The sequence below is a fragment of the Miniopterus schreibersii genome, assembly GCF_964146895.1.
Source record: "Miniopterus schreibersii genome assembly, chromosome: 4".
In the NCBI taxonomy this organism is placed as follows: Eukaryota; Metazoa; Chordata; class Mammalia; order Chiroptera; family Miniopteridae; genus Miniopterus; species Miniopterus schreibersii.
The window spans coordinates 82,536,825-82,554,373 of NC_138105.1; the positions used below are offsets into that span (position 1 = coordinate 82,536,825).

Genomic DNA, 17,549 nt, shown 5'->3' on the forward strand with positions numbered 1-17,549 from the left:
GAGCACTGAGCCTCTAAAGCCCGTTCCCCGGCCGCGCTGGAGGCCCCCGGGCCTGCCCCTCCCACTCCTCAGAACCGAAAAAGAGGGGGCGCCTCCCGGGTTCGCCACGACCCGGCTCCCACGTGTCCGCCCAGCCTTGCTTACGTCACTGTCGCCCCGGGCCCGGGGCGGCAGAAAAGCGGGTAAACCGACCCCGCCCCTGAAGGGCCAGGCGCCCCGCCATTGGCTCCAAGGACTCGGGGCCGGCCGAGGATTGGCCCTCGCCGAGCGCTTGAAAGGGGGCCGAGGGCACCGGCCGCCGCAGACGAGCGCGGCCGGAGACGCGCCCTGAGCCCGCCATGGCCCGGCTGCTGCCGGCCTCCTGCCTGCTCTCCCTGCTCCTGGCCGGCCTCGCCCCGCCGAGCCGGGGGCAGGAGAGGTCAAAGGTGAGTGCGCCTCCGGGCCGGGGCGCGCACAGCCCCAGGGGCCCGAGTCCCTTCCCGGGCTCCCCTCCGGGAGGGCGACACCGAGGCGACGGGGGCGCCCTTCCCTCCCGCTGCCTCCCTCTCTGGCGCCGGGACCCCCCCCCGCAGACCCCCCGCCTCCGCGCGGGTCCACCTGTTGGAGACGCTGGGTGCCCAGGGCGGGCCGAGTGGATAGGGCAGGCAAGTGCCTCTCCCCGAGTTCACGAGTTCCCCCTGGCCACCTCGGGGTCTCCTTGCGACACCCATGCCGCCCGGGACCCGGGCTGCTCCCCTCCGGGCAGGCCTGACCACCGTGACGGCCATGCAGTCGCAGGAAAAGGCCGAGAGACTTGGCATCTGGTTGTGGAGGTTCCCAGGGAGAGTGACAGGCCAGGAGGAGGGGCGGGGTGGCGGGTGGGGGTCCCCTTGCCTTGGAGGCTCTTCTAGCCCAGGAGTAAACGCAGGTAGAAATGTCCTTGGATTTGGGGCATTGGAGATCGGGGGGCAGAAAGCGCTCTGGACGGGCGGTGCACAGCACCCAGGGCCCTGCCCCTTCTGGGCCTGTTCCTCCATCTGCTGGAGGTGTGTGTGGGCACCCACTGCCCATCCTGGCCTGAGCATACTGGGTGGTGGCGCAGGCTGGGGGCTGCCAGCTCAGTTGGAGAGGCAGACTTCTCCTGAGCCCCCGTCTATCCCCGGCAGGCTGTGTGACCCTTCGCTAGCTAGAGTGGGGATGCTGAGGCCAGGATGACCTGGCATACCTGTCTCCTTAGATTGTGTATGCCAAGGTGGGCCCTGCAGACTTTTCCCCTTCCCCAGGAAAAGGAACTAGGAAGGCAGAAGCCAGGCATAGGGCTAGACCCAGAAAAAGAGATTTCTGTCTCCAACCTGCCAACACACACACACACACACACACACACACACACACACACACCCCATGCTTGTGTAAACTCAAGAGAACCTTTGAGCTTCTGTGTTTCTAAAATCTTATGGGTCTTTATCCTAAGATCTTAAGAGCCTATGATTCTGTTTCCAAAATTCCATCCACTGCTCAGGAAGCCCATTCCAAGCACAGGGTTCCTTCTCTCTGTTTCTGTCCCCTGTCTTGTCCTCGGCCTAAATCTCATTCCGTGTGTCCCTCCTTGGAGTCAGCTTAGAGACTAGATGGCTATCAAGCCACTTCCTCCAAGCCTCCTCCAGCCCTGTTCATAATCCCCAACTCAAAAGGCATTTTCCAGGGCAGGGATGGGACTGATTTCAAGATTAGGGTGTGGAGGGGAGGTGGGGGCAGACATGGGCAGGCCAGCACCATGGAGTCAGTCCTGTACCCTCAGTGTGGGGAGAGCCAGAGAAGGGCAGATTGGGCCCTGCCTCAGGAAGGCTGGAGGTAAGAACGTGGACCCCATGAATAACTCATCATAGTTGTGTGTTCTCTGCAGAACTCTGGGGAGGAATAGATGGATTTACAGATAACAGGATGGGTATGGTCTAGAAAAGTCTTAGGGTGAGGTATGATCATATCAGATGCTACCAGCTAGGACTTGCTGGCTAATAACAGTTTGGGCATGGCCATCTTTCCTCTAAGTACCTTAGGGAGTTGAGATGTCATAACCCTGGTTCTAGGACTCAACCACTTAACTTACACTCACTCCAGGGCCAAAAGGTGGGGCAGGAGGCATGTGGAGAATGGGACGGACCAAAGGTAACAGACCCAGAGAGATGTTTGCCTTGTCCCAGTTGAGAGAAGTGGGCTAGAAAACAAAGGGAATCCTCCTTTCCTTGCTGTGTCACCTCTCCAGTCTAGCTTAAGGCTGCCCAGGCTCCCTATGCTTGCTCTACAAAAGGACTGTGCAGAAGCTGGAGAGAGAAACAACTGCTGACGTGCACAGGATCCTAGTAACCGCTGGTTTCTAGGTGACTAAATCAGGCAGAGAGAACCATGGAACCACAGGCTGACGGAGCTGAAGGGCCCTTACGACAGCAATGAGTCTGACCCCATCTCACGGAGGGGGAGCTGGAAAAGGAGTCCTCACAGAGTCAGAGGCACAGCCAGGCCCAGAGCCCAGGTCTCCTGTCCCCAGGCCAGTTCTCCTTTCACAGCATCACACTGATGGGAGTGGTAAGACCAGAGAGGAGAAAGACACAAGAGCAGCAGCCCCAGCCAGCCTGCAGAGTCCCTCTCCTCCTCCCACTCTCCAGCCATCAGAACTCTCCTGTCTTGTCCAACTGGGAGGTCCGAGGCACTCTCGTTGCCTCTCCACTCGGTCTTCTCTGTTGAAGGCTCTGGGATTCCACAGGCCCAGAGGAGGGAAGGGGGCTCATGTAAGAACTGGGCTGCACTGCCCAGTGGTGAGTGCAAGCCATGGCTTCCCCGACCCTGGCCACCTTCTGACCCCCACTGGTCTGAACCCACAGCACTGACCTCACTGTCCCCAGTAGAAAGCGTGGAAGCTCTGTCACTGGTCCCTCCTGGAGACACCCTGCCAGTATATCAGCTTCATAGTGGCTGGGGAACATCAAAGGTCTCTTCACAATAATGTAGGAACAGCACGCCCTTTACCCTGGCTGCAGGCAGAATAATCGCTATCCCTTGATGCGGGGATTTTTTTCCGAGAGGCTTTCAAGGCAGTTTGACCTGTCATCAGATTATCACGGTCATTCTAGGAGGTTCAGAGTATGAGAGTGACTTGCCTAGAGCTGCACAGCCAGCAAAGACTAAAACCCAAAAGAGGAGATTCCCTTTGCCCCATCCCCACCCTGAAACTGCGCAGAAGTTGATCCTCCTGTTGTTTACAAGCTTCCATTATTTGGACAACCTCTTGGCTTTTTTTTTCTGGAAGGGGAGGAGTGGAGGAGGTTGAGAGGTGCACATGGGGGCTTTGCCTCCTGGCTGTAGACCTCTGCGCCCCGCTGGGGTGTGTGTTTGTTGTGCCCTCAGTTGTTTGCATTTTCAAGTGGAACTGATCCCAGCTGGGGCCAAGGAGGCTCAGGGGCTGGAGGAACCAGCCCTTAGCACCACCAAGTCATGGGGCATGGAATATTAGATTCATGCAAAGCAGGGAATTTGCACCGAAGCCAAGAGAGCTTGTGGCTGTCAGGGAATGGAGGGACCCAGCCTCACCTGGCTCAGCAGGCCTGTGGCATCTTCAAGACAGAGGTGGCTTTTCTTCACCTGGAGCCACGTCCTGCCAGCCCAGATGGCTCCCTTCACACAGTTGGGCCCAGGTACCTCACCTCAACAGCAAGTCTTCCAGGATTGATGGGAAGAGAGGGCGTGGACTTGCTCCAATCACCTGTCTCCATCTCTCCTCGTCTACAATGCTAGTTTATCTTTCCACTTCTCATAGGTAGTCAGGGCCAGAAAGCACCATAGAGACTACCTGATACAATAGCAGCAAGCTCTTTTCTTTCTCGTCATGACCAGCACACCTGCTGGTTGTTATTGATGCCATGACATCCTTTCAAGAGTAGACCCAGATTTTTGTAATCGGAGCCAGAGATGAAGGAGGGGCAGTGGAGTCAATGTGATCTCCTGCTTGCTAGCAGTATTCCCACTGATAGGATGCTGTCCAGCCATCATGATGAACAGCTGATCCAGTTCAAGGTTCTCATTTTATAGAAGAGGAAACTGAGGCCCAGAGAAGAGAAAGGGCCAGTCCAGGACCACACAGGGAGTTAGTGGCAGAGCTGGACATGAAACCCAGGCCCCCCGACTCACAGTCCATTGTACCCTGTCCCTACTTGTCCTGGAGGTTGACTGTGAGCAGAGGTTGGGCAGAGAGGAAGGCACAAGGGTCAGCGTCACAAATGCTCACTTACAGGGACATCTAGTATATGTGAGGCGCTGTTCTTTACCCTTCATCCTCACAGCAGGCCTCTCCCCATTCCTGGCTCCTACTCCTCCATCCCTATTTACATCAGCCTCAGCTTTCCAGTCCCCCAGGTATGGAGCCTCTGAATCACCACTCTGCGCCCTGCCATATCCTTCTTTCTGCTCAGTTCTTCCTTTACAGTGGTCTAGTTCAGCCCTCACCATCACCTGCCTGGATTATGGCAACAGCCACCCAACCAGTCTCCATCAGCCCATCCAGTAATGACACCGCCGGCATCAGTGTCGTCTCCTTCAGGGCCTGGTAAACATTTATAAATCGACTTGTGCTGTGAGCTAATGATGACAGGAAGTAATTCTCCACATTTCCATAGCACTTACCAGCGTATTAAGTGCTTTCAAAATCATTGTCTTGTACAAGAAATTAGGAGACCTCGGTTCTAGTCTAGTTCCAGAGCTTGGCATGGTCTTGAAAGTGCTGATATCTGAGTTCCCTCCCAGCTCTAACCGCCGCTGGCACTGGTCTTCTGTTGCAGACGGACTGCCATTCCCAAGTGAGTGGCACCATCTACGAGTATGGAGCCCTCACCCTCAACGGGGAGGAGTACATCCCCTTCAAGCAGTATGCTGGCAAATACGTCCTCTTTGTCAACGTGGCCAGCTACTGAGGCCTGACGGGCCAGTACGTTGGTAAGAGCCCACCCCTCCTCCCCTGCTTTATTTGGGGCTGTTTCTGCCAGTTGGGGATATTTCAGTCACAGGCGTTTTCCTGGTACAGCGGGGAGGGGGTGACAGCGATGGTGAGATTCCAAATCGTGTATCCCAATTCTGTGTTCCATGGTTTGGTGAAGATAACTATCTAAGCCTGAGATCCATTTGCCTTGGACATGTTCTAGAAGATTCCCTACTATCTTTTTTCATCCCCGGGCACCTCAGCTTCCCTGAGTGCAGAGGGATGGAGGAGATTGTGTTTGTGCCTAACGTGTTCTTTCACTGGAGAAAGAAATGGTAGCTTTCTCTTGCTGAGAATTTCTCCTCTGCCCCTAGCCACATTACCCTTAGGACTTCTCTTGGCCCCTATCTGGAAAGCAGGCAGTGGGCTTGAGGCGTTTCACCCAGGTTTTACAATCTCTAGTGTCCCCACTCCTTTCCTTTTAGCTGAACAGAGAGGGACCATGCAGGCCACAGGCAGCTGACAGCACCCCCAGGAAAATGCTCTGGGCTGAGCAGTTAGCTGGAGGGGCTGGAAGGAGGCAGGGCAACCTGAATGCTCTGCCTGGCAAGGACGGGAAATTCCTACAAGTGGAGTGACAGTGGGCTGTATGTGCAGTGGGTAGGCGCTCTGTCTGGAGTGCTTCTGCCAGGCCCTTGGAATAGAGCGGTGCATTTGTGCGGGAGTAGGGTTGGGTATGGCCTTGTACTGAGGGAGCTGGGCCAGACCTCTGAATTCCCAGAGTACAGGAGGGTTGTGAGGGCCCTACCCCAGCCCAGGGAAATCCTCTGCCTTCCTTCTGGAGTGGATAGTTATGGTTCCAGGAAACTCAGTCCTGAGAATCCTGAAGGAACTTGGCTCAGGTGGTGGACCTTGGCAGTGGGAGGGTGACTGACTACTGATTTGAGAAAGGGTGTTACTTTCTTTTCCTGCCAAACTTCCAACCCAACCAGCTTAGAGCCAGGAAGATGGGACTTGAATCCCAGCATTGACACATTCACCGAGTGATCCTGGCAAGCCCCCACTGTTGGGCCTCAGTGATTGCAGTTGTACGACAGGCAGGCAGGGCTCCTCACCAGGCTACTGCTCTTTGCTCTCTCCTCCTGGCCTAGAACTGAATGCACTACAGGAAGAGCTGGAACCATTTGGTCTGGTCATTCTGGGCTTCCCCTGCAACCAATTCGGAAAACAGGAGCCAGGACAGAACTCGGAGATCCTACCTTCCCTCAAGTGAGTGCTCACTCAGCGCCCAGAGAAAGCTCCTCCAGCACCACCACCCTATGGGTGTGTCCCAGCCCAGGCTCCAGTCATCTCTTGCATTGGCTCCTACTCATGATGGACATTTATCAGCTCCCAAGAACTCCTCTCCCTCTCCAGGAACCCCATTTAGTGGAATGAGGGGAAGAGGGGACAAGAAGGACAGGGAGGACTGGTTGTGAGTGCCCGACGGGATGGGAGGCTGCATGTGGGGGGCAGGGGTTACTGAGAAGGTACCAAACTGGAAAGGGAAGGCTGCAGACACACATTATGCCTATGACCAGTCAATATTCACTGGCTCCCACTGCCCACTATGGAATAACATCCAGATTCCCAACACCTGCTGCCTTGTTCTGCCCCTTCCCCTCATTTCTGTGCCCATCCATATCCTTGGCACCCACCTAAGAACATCTCTCGTAGGTATGTACGACCGGGGGGGGGCTTCGTCCCCAATTTCCAGCTCTTTGAGAAAGGAGATGTGAATGGGGAGAATGAACAAAAGGTCTACACGTTCCTGAAGGTGAGTGAGCAGCCTCTGCAGGCGTGGCTCTGCCCTGTGCTGCTGGCTCGGGACGGGGCTGTGGCCACTTGGCTCCAGCCCTCACAGACAAGGCCCATGCTGCCCTGCCCTGCTCTTGGGGAATTTTTTGGCATCTGACTATTGTTCCAACTAGAGGGCTTTGCACACCCTAGAGCTCATCAGCCCATCTTACAAATAAGGCCCAGGCAGGGCCCCAGAAGGGACAGTTAAGGGTCTCACGATTTGCTACAAAGATGGTTCTGAGATCCAGTCTTTGACCTCCCAAACTGCTGCTCCTTTCTCAGTGGCAGGCTGTTCTCAGCCCGGGTAAGAGGGTGGGAGGGGACCCAAGCAGCGTTAACATTACTCATCCCTGTTCCAGAACTCCTGTCCTCCCACCTCGGAGCTCCTGGGCTCGCCTAACCGCCTCTTCTGGGAACCTATGAAGGTCCATGACATCCGCTGGAACTTTGAGAAGTTCCTGGTGGGGCCAGATGGCAAACCCATCATGCGCTGGTACCACCGGACCACGGTCAGCAACGTCAAGATGGACATCCTGGCCTACATGAGGCAGCAGGAAGCCCTGGCGGCCGCCAGGAAGTAAATGAGGCCTGCCCCACCCCACATCCACCATGCAGGGCTGGAAGGGACTCTGTTCAGGAAGGAATCCATTTCTCCGGCCACACCACTCCCACCATAGACCCCTTCCTATTATACAAGGCCCCAGCCTGACCCAGAAGTGTGCATACAAGCATGTATCTACTGCTGTGCATGTGGGTGTCTGCCCACATGTCTAAAGATGTGTGACGTGTGTGAATGCACGAGTGTGCAGCCACATGTCTACCTGTGTGAATTCCAAGGAATGTGTACCAGTATGTGTGCCCACACCTGTGTGCTGTGCAGAGTGCTAGAGAACACCACCCCCTTCTCTCTATTTCTTTGCTCCAGTGATAACAATTCACTTTTAGCTGAACCCAAAGGAAACCAACCCTAGATCCAATTATTCTGCTTTACCTAAACCCCAGCTTTGGGGCCAGCATCTCCCACTGCCTCCAAATACCACCACTAAAGTACCCAGAAGTTTCTGGGTTTACCACACTGTCCAACCTCCCTCCTCTGCAACGTACAGCCTCTCTCCTTCCTGAAGGGCCCTCCCAAGCCCCCGACCCCACCCCATAGTGCTCTCTGAGCAGCCAAGACAGACGTGAGAGCAAGGGCCACATTCCGTGTGTCAGGAGTGGCGTCTCCATGAAGGAGGGGCCCGAAGCCCTAGTGGGCGGACCTCCCCTGAGCCTGTCTGAAGGGCCAGCCCTTAGTGCATTCAGGCTGACACCCCAGGCAGGGATGCCACCCCCGCTACTCCAGAGGATGTGTCCTCACCCCTCACCCTGGCCTGTTGGCATCAGATGCACCCGTCTGCCTAGTAAAGGCCTTTCTGCAGCAGCTGAGCCTTCTGTGGTGCTTTTTCAATGGGGCCACCCGGCCAGGACAAAGATGGGGGGGGGGGCAGGTTGGAGGAAGAGAAAAGACATGAAAGGAATGCTTCAGGCTCTTGCTTCTTGGTTTCTACCTAGGCCCACTCTGTTTCTCTCACTCAGCATCTGGAGTTTATAAAACATCTACTTGTTCTCATTCCCTCCCACAATTCTCCAAGGCAGCTAGGGCTGAGATGAGGTGCCCCATTTGACGGGTGAGAAAAATGAGGTTCACAGAAGGCCCAGGCCCTGCCCAGTGTCTCCTGATGAGAGAGGTGCAGAAATTTAGACCAGGAATTTAGATTCCTACCCCAGGCTCCTTCCACCTCCCCTGGGTGCCCCACTCTCATGGAGGTTCTGGGCAGGACACCAAGGGATATCAGCCAAGAGTAATGGTGATGCTCCTGGGAGACGGGGAACGGGGCACAGGGGGCAGGGGACCAAGAAAGCAGCACTCTGACTGACAGAGAGGGGAACATTAGCCGTGACATGAAAACACCAGGTACAGAATCTTCTACTTGGATTTATGTCCAAGATTCGTGCAAAGAGCTGCCCAGGTGCAGACAGCCACCCTATTCCGGGCTTCCAGCACCACAAGCCTTTGGCCGGGAGGGCCTGGCAGCTGCAGGCTGGGACCTCTCGGTGGATGTGGCTGCCACAGCCTTCATCCCAGGCTGAAGATGGTGTTAGCAGGGCTGCCTTGGGCAGAGGTGGAGGGCCCCGCAGCAGAACATCCTGTGGTTCTCTTCTGCTCCCAGAAGCAAACCTCCTCTTCCCACAGCTCCTCACAGAGGGGAAGGGATGGGTATAGTCTAGGTCCTGCTACTACAGAGCTTGAAGCAAAAAATTAAACACATGTGAATTGAATATGATCCCCAGAGGGGCTAGAACCAATTCTGGGGAAGTTTTGAAAGAAAGGAGTCTCAGCTGCACCCCACTCTTGAGAATGACGCCCCCTGGTGTATTCCACAAACAATGGCAGGTCTTCTCTCTGCTGGGTGGCAGGATAGTGAGTCTTTTCCCATCTCACCAAAAGAAGGGCCCAGATGGAGGCCTTCCGGGCAGACATCCTTCAGTCTGTAAACAATTCAGGTTGGGGCCGGGCACAAGCTGGTGGCCCATCTCAGCTTCCTGTCTGGCTCAGACTCTGGCCACAGAGAGCATGTGGCCTCTAGTTTTTCAGAAATCTGAGGTCAGCTGGCTCTGCAAGACGAAGGTGGAGCCAAGTGATGTAATCTGGTCTCACTGAGGCCCCTTGCGGTCATTTTTTGCAGAGTCTAAATAAACAAAAAATTTTGAGGGCTTAAAGATGAGGTGGCACAGTAGGTTTCAAAGTCTGGTGGAAACCAATACAGTAACAGTAAAAGTAACAGCTGGAGTTATTGAGTGTTACCAAGTCCCAGGCCCTGGGCGAAGTACCTTAGGTATATTCATCATTCAATCCACTCTGTTCAGCCCTATGAAGCAGACAGATAACTATCCCTTTATGGAGGAGGGAGCTGGGGCACAGAGAGGTTTTTAAAATGCCTGCCCACAAAGTCCCAGATCTAGGAAGTGTGGGAGCCTAGTCAGTCTGGCTTGATCCCAGAAGTGGGGCAGTTCAGGAAGAGGAGACAGCCCTGACCATTTGGTCACCCTCTGCCCCTCATCAGAGCAGCCTCTGGAGGCTCCACAGAACTTCCAAGACTCTGTGAGGACCATGAGAAAATGACTGAGCAGCCCAGTCCCTCCTCCTGACCACTAATTCCTCCAACCACACTCCCTCCAAGCCGCCTAAAACCTCGGCTCGCACACCTTCGTCCCACTACCTCCTGGCAGAGCTCACTCCGTTCTGGCACAGCTGAGACCCTTCCCAAACTGCTCTGTCCTAGGGGATCATGCTTACCTGGTTCTGCAGGCCTAGCCGTGGGTGAGTCCATCTGAGAGGTCTGATTGCGCATCCCTCCACAGGGTGGCCGCCAGTTGTAGTCCGGCTGCAACAACACTGGTTCTTAGTAATCAACAACCACACTTGAGAATTACAATAGCAGCTACCACATCAAAACAGTACTAAATACATATTAATCCAGTATGCAGTTGTCCCTTGGTATCCTTGGGCATAGGTTCCAGGACCCTCACTGCCAAAGATACCAAAATCCAAGGACATTCAAGTCACTTGTATGAAATGTAGTATTTGCATATAACCTGTGTACATCATCCCATATACTTTCAGTCATCTCTGCGTTACTTATACTACACAACTCAGTGTAAATGCTAGGTAAATAGTTGTTATACTGTATCGTTTAGGAAATAATGACAAGAAAAAAAGCCTGCACACGTTCAGTACAGACAACCATTCAGTCAACAACAACGTAACATTTTTTTCTGAATGTTTTCAATCCACCCGATTGAATCCATGAATGTGGAACCAGTGGATACAGAGTCAACTGTAATCTAATCCTTACAACAATCCAGGTTGCCATCCCTATTTTATAGGTAAGGACACTGAGGCACGGGGGGGGGGGGGGGGGGGGGTTTAAGTAACTTTAAAAAAAAGAAGTTTTTAATGATTTCACAGAGAGGGAGGGAGAGAAAGAGATAGAAACATCAGTGATGAGAGAGAATCATTGATCGGCTGCCTCCTGCACGTCCCCCAACTGGGGATGGAACCCGGAACCCAGGCATGTGCTCTCACCAGGAATTGAACTGTGCCCTCCTGGTTCATAGGAGGTCAGTGGTCAACACTCAACCACTGAGCTGTGCCAGCTGGGCTAAGTAACTTTTTAAAGGTCATCCATCTAGGAAAGTGGCCAAACTAGAACCCAGGTCTCTATAATCCCAAAGACAATCTCAAGCCCAGGCTATATTCCAGCGCTTAAAGATGTGCGTAAAGAATGGTCATAGGGAGAGAAGCTGGGAGAGAGGCCAGACAGGAGGCTGTTGTCACTGTCCAGGTGAGAGTGGGATGCCTGAGGGGAGCTGGGGCAGGATGGGATAGGTGGTGGCAGCTCTTTGGAGAAATAATGGTAAGCAAGGAAAAGAGAAGAAAGCAAAAAAAAAGACCGAGAGGAGAGAGAAAAGGAAACTCAAAAAGAGGAGGGAGAGCAAAAGGGAAGGGGGAGAATGCACGCTGAGGACCGGTGGTCCCTGGCCACGTGGGGAAGTTAGAAGAAAAAGTCAGACCCAAACTCTGACACCCATGGCCTGGTTGGCTGGAGGGAGCCCTCCTTGCCGCCCAGCCCTCTTCCTCAGCCTTTTCTGTCCTACATCAGTGACCCTGAGCAGCTCCGGGCTGGAGAGTCCTGCCCTGGGACAGCAGGCCAGAGCTGGGCACTGGACGTCTGCCCGCACCCCACAGTGCTGTTAGGAAGGAGACAGGGATGAAGTTTCTGACACCCTCACTTGACCTTGCCCTCTGGAAAGTGTCTGGGGCAGCCTGTGTGTGTGTCCTGGGGTGAAGGAGGGACACAGACTCACCAGATGGTAGAGGCGTGAGTTGGGGAGTGGAGGCGGGTGTTCCATGGCCATGGGGGGCGGGGGGTAGCGGATCTGGGACCAGTCCTCAAAGCCGTGATGTGGCACCATAGGTGGCATGGGCGGGTAGGCATAGGGGTAGGCCCCGCAGAGGTGCTCCGGGTGGGGCTCCATGTGGTAGCGCTCTGCCGAGGCCTGCAAGAAAGGCTGATGTCTGGCTCTGGCCTGTGGCAGGCTGCACCGGCCATCCCCAGTGATACCCATCTCGTCTCTCATCCTCTAGAATTTTACTTCTCTGAAAGCTGGTACATGGGCACAGAAGGCTGGCACATGGGCACAGAAGGGCTGGTACATGGGCACAGAAGGCTGATACATGGATAGAGAATGCTGTACATGGGCACAGATGGCTGGCACATGGGCATGGAATGCTGGTACATGGGTACAGAATGCTGGTACATGGGCAAAGAATATTAACAATGATGACAGCTAATGTGACCTGAGCACTTACTCTGTCCCAAATACTGTTTTAAGTGCTCTACCTGCATTACCTCATTAGTTAGTTGGACACCTGAGCACACACTGCCTCTCCCATCAGACTATAGCTCCCTGAAGAAAGTCAGCAAGGTAAGTGCTGCTTCCTCCCTCGAGCCCCCTCACCTTTGCTTTCCTCTTCTGCTGTTTGAGAGCTTCTTTCACCTTTTCTTCATCTTTGAATGCTTTTAGCTAAGAGAGGAAAGGACGGAGAGAAGACTGTTGGCCCAGGTATTTCCTGGCCAAACCTGGACCTGGGCTTAAGCAGCCCCAGGGTTGACTCACTGATGTACCAGTGTGGGCTGTCCTGCCTGGCCCAGCCCTGGGGAAGGGCCCTGTGGGGCAGAGCACAACCCATGCCAGTGGCTACAGGTAAGGCCTGCTCATTGTGGGATGTCTGAACACAGGTCAGAAGGGTTCCAGTGAGCTCACTGTCTCTGTGCTTCCATATTGACATTTTTCAGTTGCATCTACAGGAGAATGAGGGGCTCAGGGCCAATCCCTGAATTTGCTCTTTAAAGGCATCCAGACTGACTGTGAAAAGTCAGCTAGAGATCAAGGGGGCAGAGGTCTCGCTGAGGACCACAGAAACTTGGTAGCAAAGCTGAAAGGACAAGCAGTGTATCCCAACATCCAGGCTCACCAGGAACCCTCCAATCCCTGCCCCCATCCACACGAGGATAGGCCAGTGGTCCCTCCCTTGGGCCAGCTCTTCTCACCTGGGCGTTCGACAGGGTGACCTGGGCCTGCAGTTTCTCCACCTGCTTCTTCAGCTCCTCCTTCTCCTCATTCATGCGCTCCCGATCGCTGCGCTCCCTCTGGAAGTCCTCCTCAAAGATCTTCACCTGGAGGGGCGAGGAGTGGAGAGGAGGGCAAGCATGAGCGAGGAGGGGCAGCTCTGAGGGGTGGCTCAGGCCTGCTGGGGCCCAGAACCCTGGGAGTCACAGACATCAGAGCTGGTGTCACTCCATCTCAACAGCCCCTGTGGGGTGGGGAACGGATACACCTCCAGCCCCACCACTGACTTCAGACAGAGTAGTTCTGGATCCCTCTCTTTTATATTCTGGGCTTCAACATAGGGCTTCATTTAAACAAGGGATGTGTGGCTTTAAAAAAGGAGAAAAAAAAGGTCGACAGCTATCAGCCAGTCCAATCATTTCACTCTGCTTTGGACCCAGAGGCAGAGGCCACAGCCAGAGTGTGGATGAAAGATCCTCCAAGAGCAGAAGGCATGCAAAGCTCTCCCGAGGCTCGGGGTGCCGGGCAGCGAAGGGGCTGGGTTCAAATCCTTACCACAGGTAAGACGCTCATTGGTTCGAGATGACAGGAGCATCTAAAGTATGGCTTCACATAGAAACACATGGGACAGCTGTGACCTTTCCAATCCCCTTTCAAAGCCCCTGCGTCACTCGAGGAGAAAGTCTCTTTTATGCTAATATGTCTTTAATGCCTTTCTAGTACGTGTTAGTTTCCCTTAAATAAAGGAAATGTGGACTCAAGTTCAGAGTCTTCATCAGACAAGAGTATCCGTCTCAAGTCTAATAACACAGTTGTGCTTTTACTGTATTTCTTGCTTACAGTTACTTTTTTATTTACAAACAGGTTTTTCTATTTATAGTAGTGATATAAAGCTCCCTTTTAATTACACTTACTGAAAGCAATTTACTTAAAATTTACTCTTAAATACTAGGTGGGTAATGGTACAGGTGGGGTAGAGATGGCTAAATCACAGAGGGGGCAGAGGAACGACCCAGTTAAGGACACACTACAGGAAAGGATAAACCTATAACCAGGCTGGGGTCCTGGCCAATGGCCAGAAAGTGGGCTACTAATTACAGCGTCCACATGACTCCAAGCCCATCCTGGGCACTCAGGAATGCTCCAGCTCCCACTGAGCACCTCCTACCTGGCCACCTCCCCTAGGGCTCACCTGCTGTTTCAGCAATTCATTCTGCGTGACCAGTTCCTGTTTTCTGAGAAGGCCCCCAGATCCTTCTGGGTTCCCAAAGGCTGTTGGAGAGGATGGCGAGGCCTGGATGCTCAGTGCTTCCTCTAGGGCCTGAGATCAGGAAGAGAGAAGATGGGCCCATCAGCAGAAGTCCTGAAAGTCAGGCCCCATTGGCAGGGCCATCTTCAGGGACTCCTTTCCTGAAAACAATAATGATAATAACCACTGCCACCAGTACTATTTGATAAGTGCTACCTTATTTATTAACACTACACACACATCATTTCATTGAATCCTCTCCACAATCCTGGAAGAAAAGGTTATCATCCCCATTTTACAGATGTGAAAACTGAGGTTCAGAGACCTGAAGTGATTTGTCCAGTCATACAGCTAGGAAGCAGCAAAGTAGAGATTCAAAGCCAGTATGTGCTGTTAACCACCAGTCTAGACTGAGGTCTTCATGAAGAAGGGAGAATTTCCCTTTCCCTGGGCCGGTGTGGTTCAAGCCCAGCACCCAGACCTGGAAGGAATATTCATCCTTTGGGAGAATCTTCAGTCTCCTGGACAATTGTCCTACCCTGAGATTCTTCAGCTTCTACAACCCATTCCCACCAAGCCAACCCTTCCATCCTCAACTCTTCTGAAGTTAAATTAGACTGGATTTTCATTTCAACTTGCTCATATTTTAAAAGGTTTCCACTAACTGTTTTTCTTCTTCAACCCTGTTAACATGTTACTCAAGAACTTTGGAACACCTTTCAGGACTGGCCACCCTCATCCCCACCTGAACTTCAGCCCCTGGACAGCAGGGCCTCTGCCAGCCACATGTCAGCATTGCCCATGGTGCCTCCCTGGACAGCACAAAGATAAAGGAAACCTTCCCCAACTTGGACTGGGGCCCCCATTTGGTCTCCTTGACTCCCCAACAAACACAAGGAAACAGCTGAGCCAAGAGTCAATCCAGGATGCTGCAAGGGGAGGCTGAAGCTCCCTTTCACCCTTCTACTCCATCTGCCCCATTTTTCAAGTGGGAAGATTGAAGTCCAGGGACAGGGAGAGCCTCACATCAGTCATCCACACCCGTGTCTCTGTCCCCAGCTATGCCAGGGAAACCTGGGGGGCAGTGATCCTGCCTGGGCGACCTCTGTGACCAGCACCACGTACATACAGTATCCTGCTTGGATTTCAACCCCAAACTCCCCACCTTGGGACAAGTCATTATTTTCTCTAAGATCAAGTCCCAAGGACCCCAGACTCAGCATAATCAATGCTTTTCAAAAACCAAAACCAAACAGAAAGAAAGAGCTGGCCCAAACTCAACAACTCCTCCAGGCCTTCAGAAAAGTTTACTCTCAAAGCTCTCTCTGTCAGTATGTTCCTCTAACCTTGCACTGGAAGGTAGGCAGGGCTAGAATGAGTCTAACCAGGATTCAGATGGCAGCATGTAGGCCCAGAAGGTCCAGCCACTGCTACTTGCCTTGGCTCAGAGGAGAGGGTTTCTGCTTTACCTAGCCCACCCTAGGTGCCTTGTCTCCTTGGATCCCATTTCACAAGGGCGGGAACCCTTGGGCCTGTGCTCATTCACTCCTGTCAGCAAGTATTCCCTGAACACATGCTTGGTGCCAGGCACTGTGCCAGGCGCTGGGGGTACATGCCCCACCACTGCATGAGGAGACAGGATGTTAAATAAGTAATCACAAGAAAATGCACGAAGGGGTGTGAAAGAAGTCGCTGGTACTCTAGGTATATAGAACAGTGACCTAAACGAGACTAGGGGAAGGCCTCACTGAACCGCAACAATGAGCATGGTGGCACTGAGTGAGGAAACAGCACGTCCAAGGGCATGGAGGGGAAGCAAGCACAGGCTCGTTCCAGGGCTGGCCACTCAGTGTGAGAGGAGGAAAAGGCAGCGGGGGAACCTCAGGGCGGGCGGCACCGAGGCCCTCAGCGCCAGCACGCTGACCCAGACTGGCCCCTCCTGAGCTGAGGGTCGGGGGCACTGGTGACGGGGTGGGTGTTGCAGCTGGGCTCAGGGAAGCTCTGCTTGCCCAAGAGACTAGGGCCAAGGTACTCACCTTGTTCAGCCGCTGGATCTCCTTTTCCTGGTAATCCCGCTGCCGGGTCAGTGGGCTCAGCTGGTCCTGCAGGTGCTTGACCTTCTGGCGCAGGTCCTTGGCCTCTGCTGATAGCTGCTCCTTGTCGGTCTGCAGGGAGCACAGGGCTGGTAAGCAGGAAGCCTCCCCAGGAGGCTGGGACTCCCTGCGCTGCCTGCCCCACCTCACGCAGGCATGCCTCCTCTCTTGTTCTCACTAAGCAGCCCTCCCGGGCTCACACACAATGCACCATGCGAGGCACCTGGGGTCAGGGCAGTAATGCCCATGTGGTCTTGTCCTCAAAGAGGTGTCTGGTTGAGTGAAAGACCCTGGGTTCTCTACCAGCTCCTCTACCAGCAAGCTGAGACCTGGGGCACTGTCACAGCCCTCTCTGGTCTAAGCTTACCTATCTGCTCTAGGTAAGGAATTCTTTTGTTGTTGTTGTTAATCCTCACCTGAGGATATTGTTTTCCACTGATTTTTAGAGAGAGTAGAAGGGGAGGGGGAAGAGACAAACATCGATGTGAGAGAGACACACTGATTGGTTGCCTCTTGCAGCACCCTGACCGGAGCCAGGGATCAAACCTGCAACCCAGGCACGTGGCCTTGACTGGGAATCAAATCTGAGACCTTTTGGTGCGTGGGCCGATGTTCTAATCACTGAGTCACACTGGCCAGGGCAAGGAGTTCTTAACGTGAGTCACACATGGGCTCCAGGAGATCCGTGAGGCCCAAAACTGAATGCAAAATTTTGTCTGTGCAATTTTCTAGGGAGAAAAGCCACAGTTTCTGCCAGATTTGCATAGGGATCTTCTGTGACACACAGAAAGTAAGAAACCACCAGTCTCTGAACTTAGAGGAGAGATGACACTCAAATAAATAAATGCAGCAGAAGGCAGAAAGTGTTCCTCCACAGAGAAACAGGAATGTGAGATTAAGAGAGAGCACTACAGCTAAGAAAGCAGGGAAGGCTTCAAGGTGGAAGCACGGCTCCCACACCCACAATGGAACAGTCACGGCTTCTTCACTGCAGAGGGCCCAGCTGGATTGGCCCTTAGAGAGCATAAAGTCCTAGCACCTTTATATGATGGGAAATGACTGTGCAGAGAGGGGAGGTGACTTCTCCCAGGCTACACAGTGAGCTAGGGCTAGAGCTCAGGTCTCTCAATTCCAGAGCTCTCTCTACCCTGAAAGTCACAGAAAGTGTTTAAAATTGGGGTGGGCAGCCAGAGATTGCTGAGGGCAGCCGTGGTCAGCACTGGTGGGAGCTGTTCTGGACTCCTGCTAA

General features: G+C 53.7%; 2 protein-coding genes across 7 annotated transcripts in view; one reads left to right on the forward strand and one right to left on the reverse strand.

The window, feature by feature from the left end:
* GPX3 (glutathione peroxidase 3) lies at nucleotides 1–8,204 on the forward strand. The gene is made up of 5 exons (XM_081136840.1): nucleotides 1–425; nucleotides 4,809–4,962; nucleotides 6,097–6,214; nucleotides 6,662–6,761; nucleotides 7,144–8,204. Exons 1-5 carry the CDS (start codon nucleotides 339–341, stop codon nucleotides 7,363–7,365), a joined length of 681 nt encoding a protein of 226 aa, XP_080992966.1. The 5' UTR covers nucleotides 1–338; the 3' UTR covers nucleotides 7,366–8,204.
* Nucleotides 8,205–8,739: 535 nt separating this feature from the next.
* The window catches only part of TNIP1 (TNFAIP3 interacting protein 1), a 49,480-nt gene continuing 40,670 nt past the window's right edge, over nucleotides 8,740–17,549 (reverse strand). For 3 of the 6 annotated variants that reach the window (XM_081136835.1, XM_081136834.1, XM_081136839.1), the window contains 7 exons: nucleotides 16,244–16,372; nucleotides 14,151–14,279; nucleotides 12,940–13,065; nucleotides 12,347–12,412; nucleotides 11,693–11,884; nucleotides 10,122–10,209; nucleotides 8,740–9,513 (listed from right to left, as the gene is read on the reverse strand). In XM_081136835.1, coding sequence (XP_080992961.1) covers nucleotides 9,479–9,513; nucleotides 10,122–10,209; nucleotides 11,693–11,884; nucleotides 12,347–12,412; nucleotides 12,940–13,065; nucleotides 14,151–14,279; nucleotides 16,244–16,372 — 765 coding nt within the window. In that variant the 3' untranslated portion in view covers nucleotides 8,740–9,478. The remainder of the gene's footprint in view (nucleotides 9,514–10,121; nucleotides 10,210–11,692; nucleotides 11,885–12,346; nucleotides 12,413–12,939; nucleotides 13,066–14,150; nucleotides 14,280–16,243; nucleotides 16,373–17,549) is intronic. The other 3 variants (XM_081136837.1, XM_081136836.1, XM_081136838.1) reach the window with 1 other exon arrangement.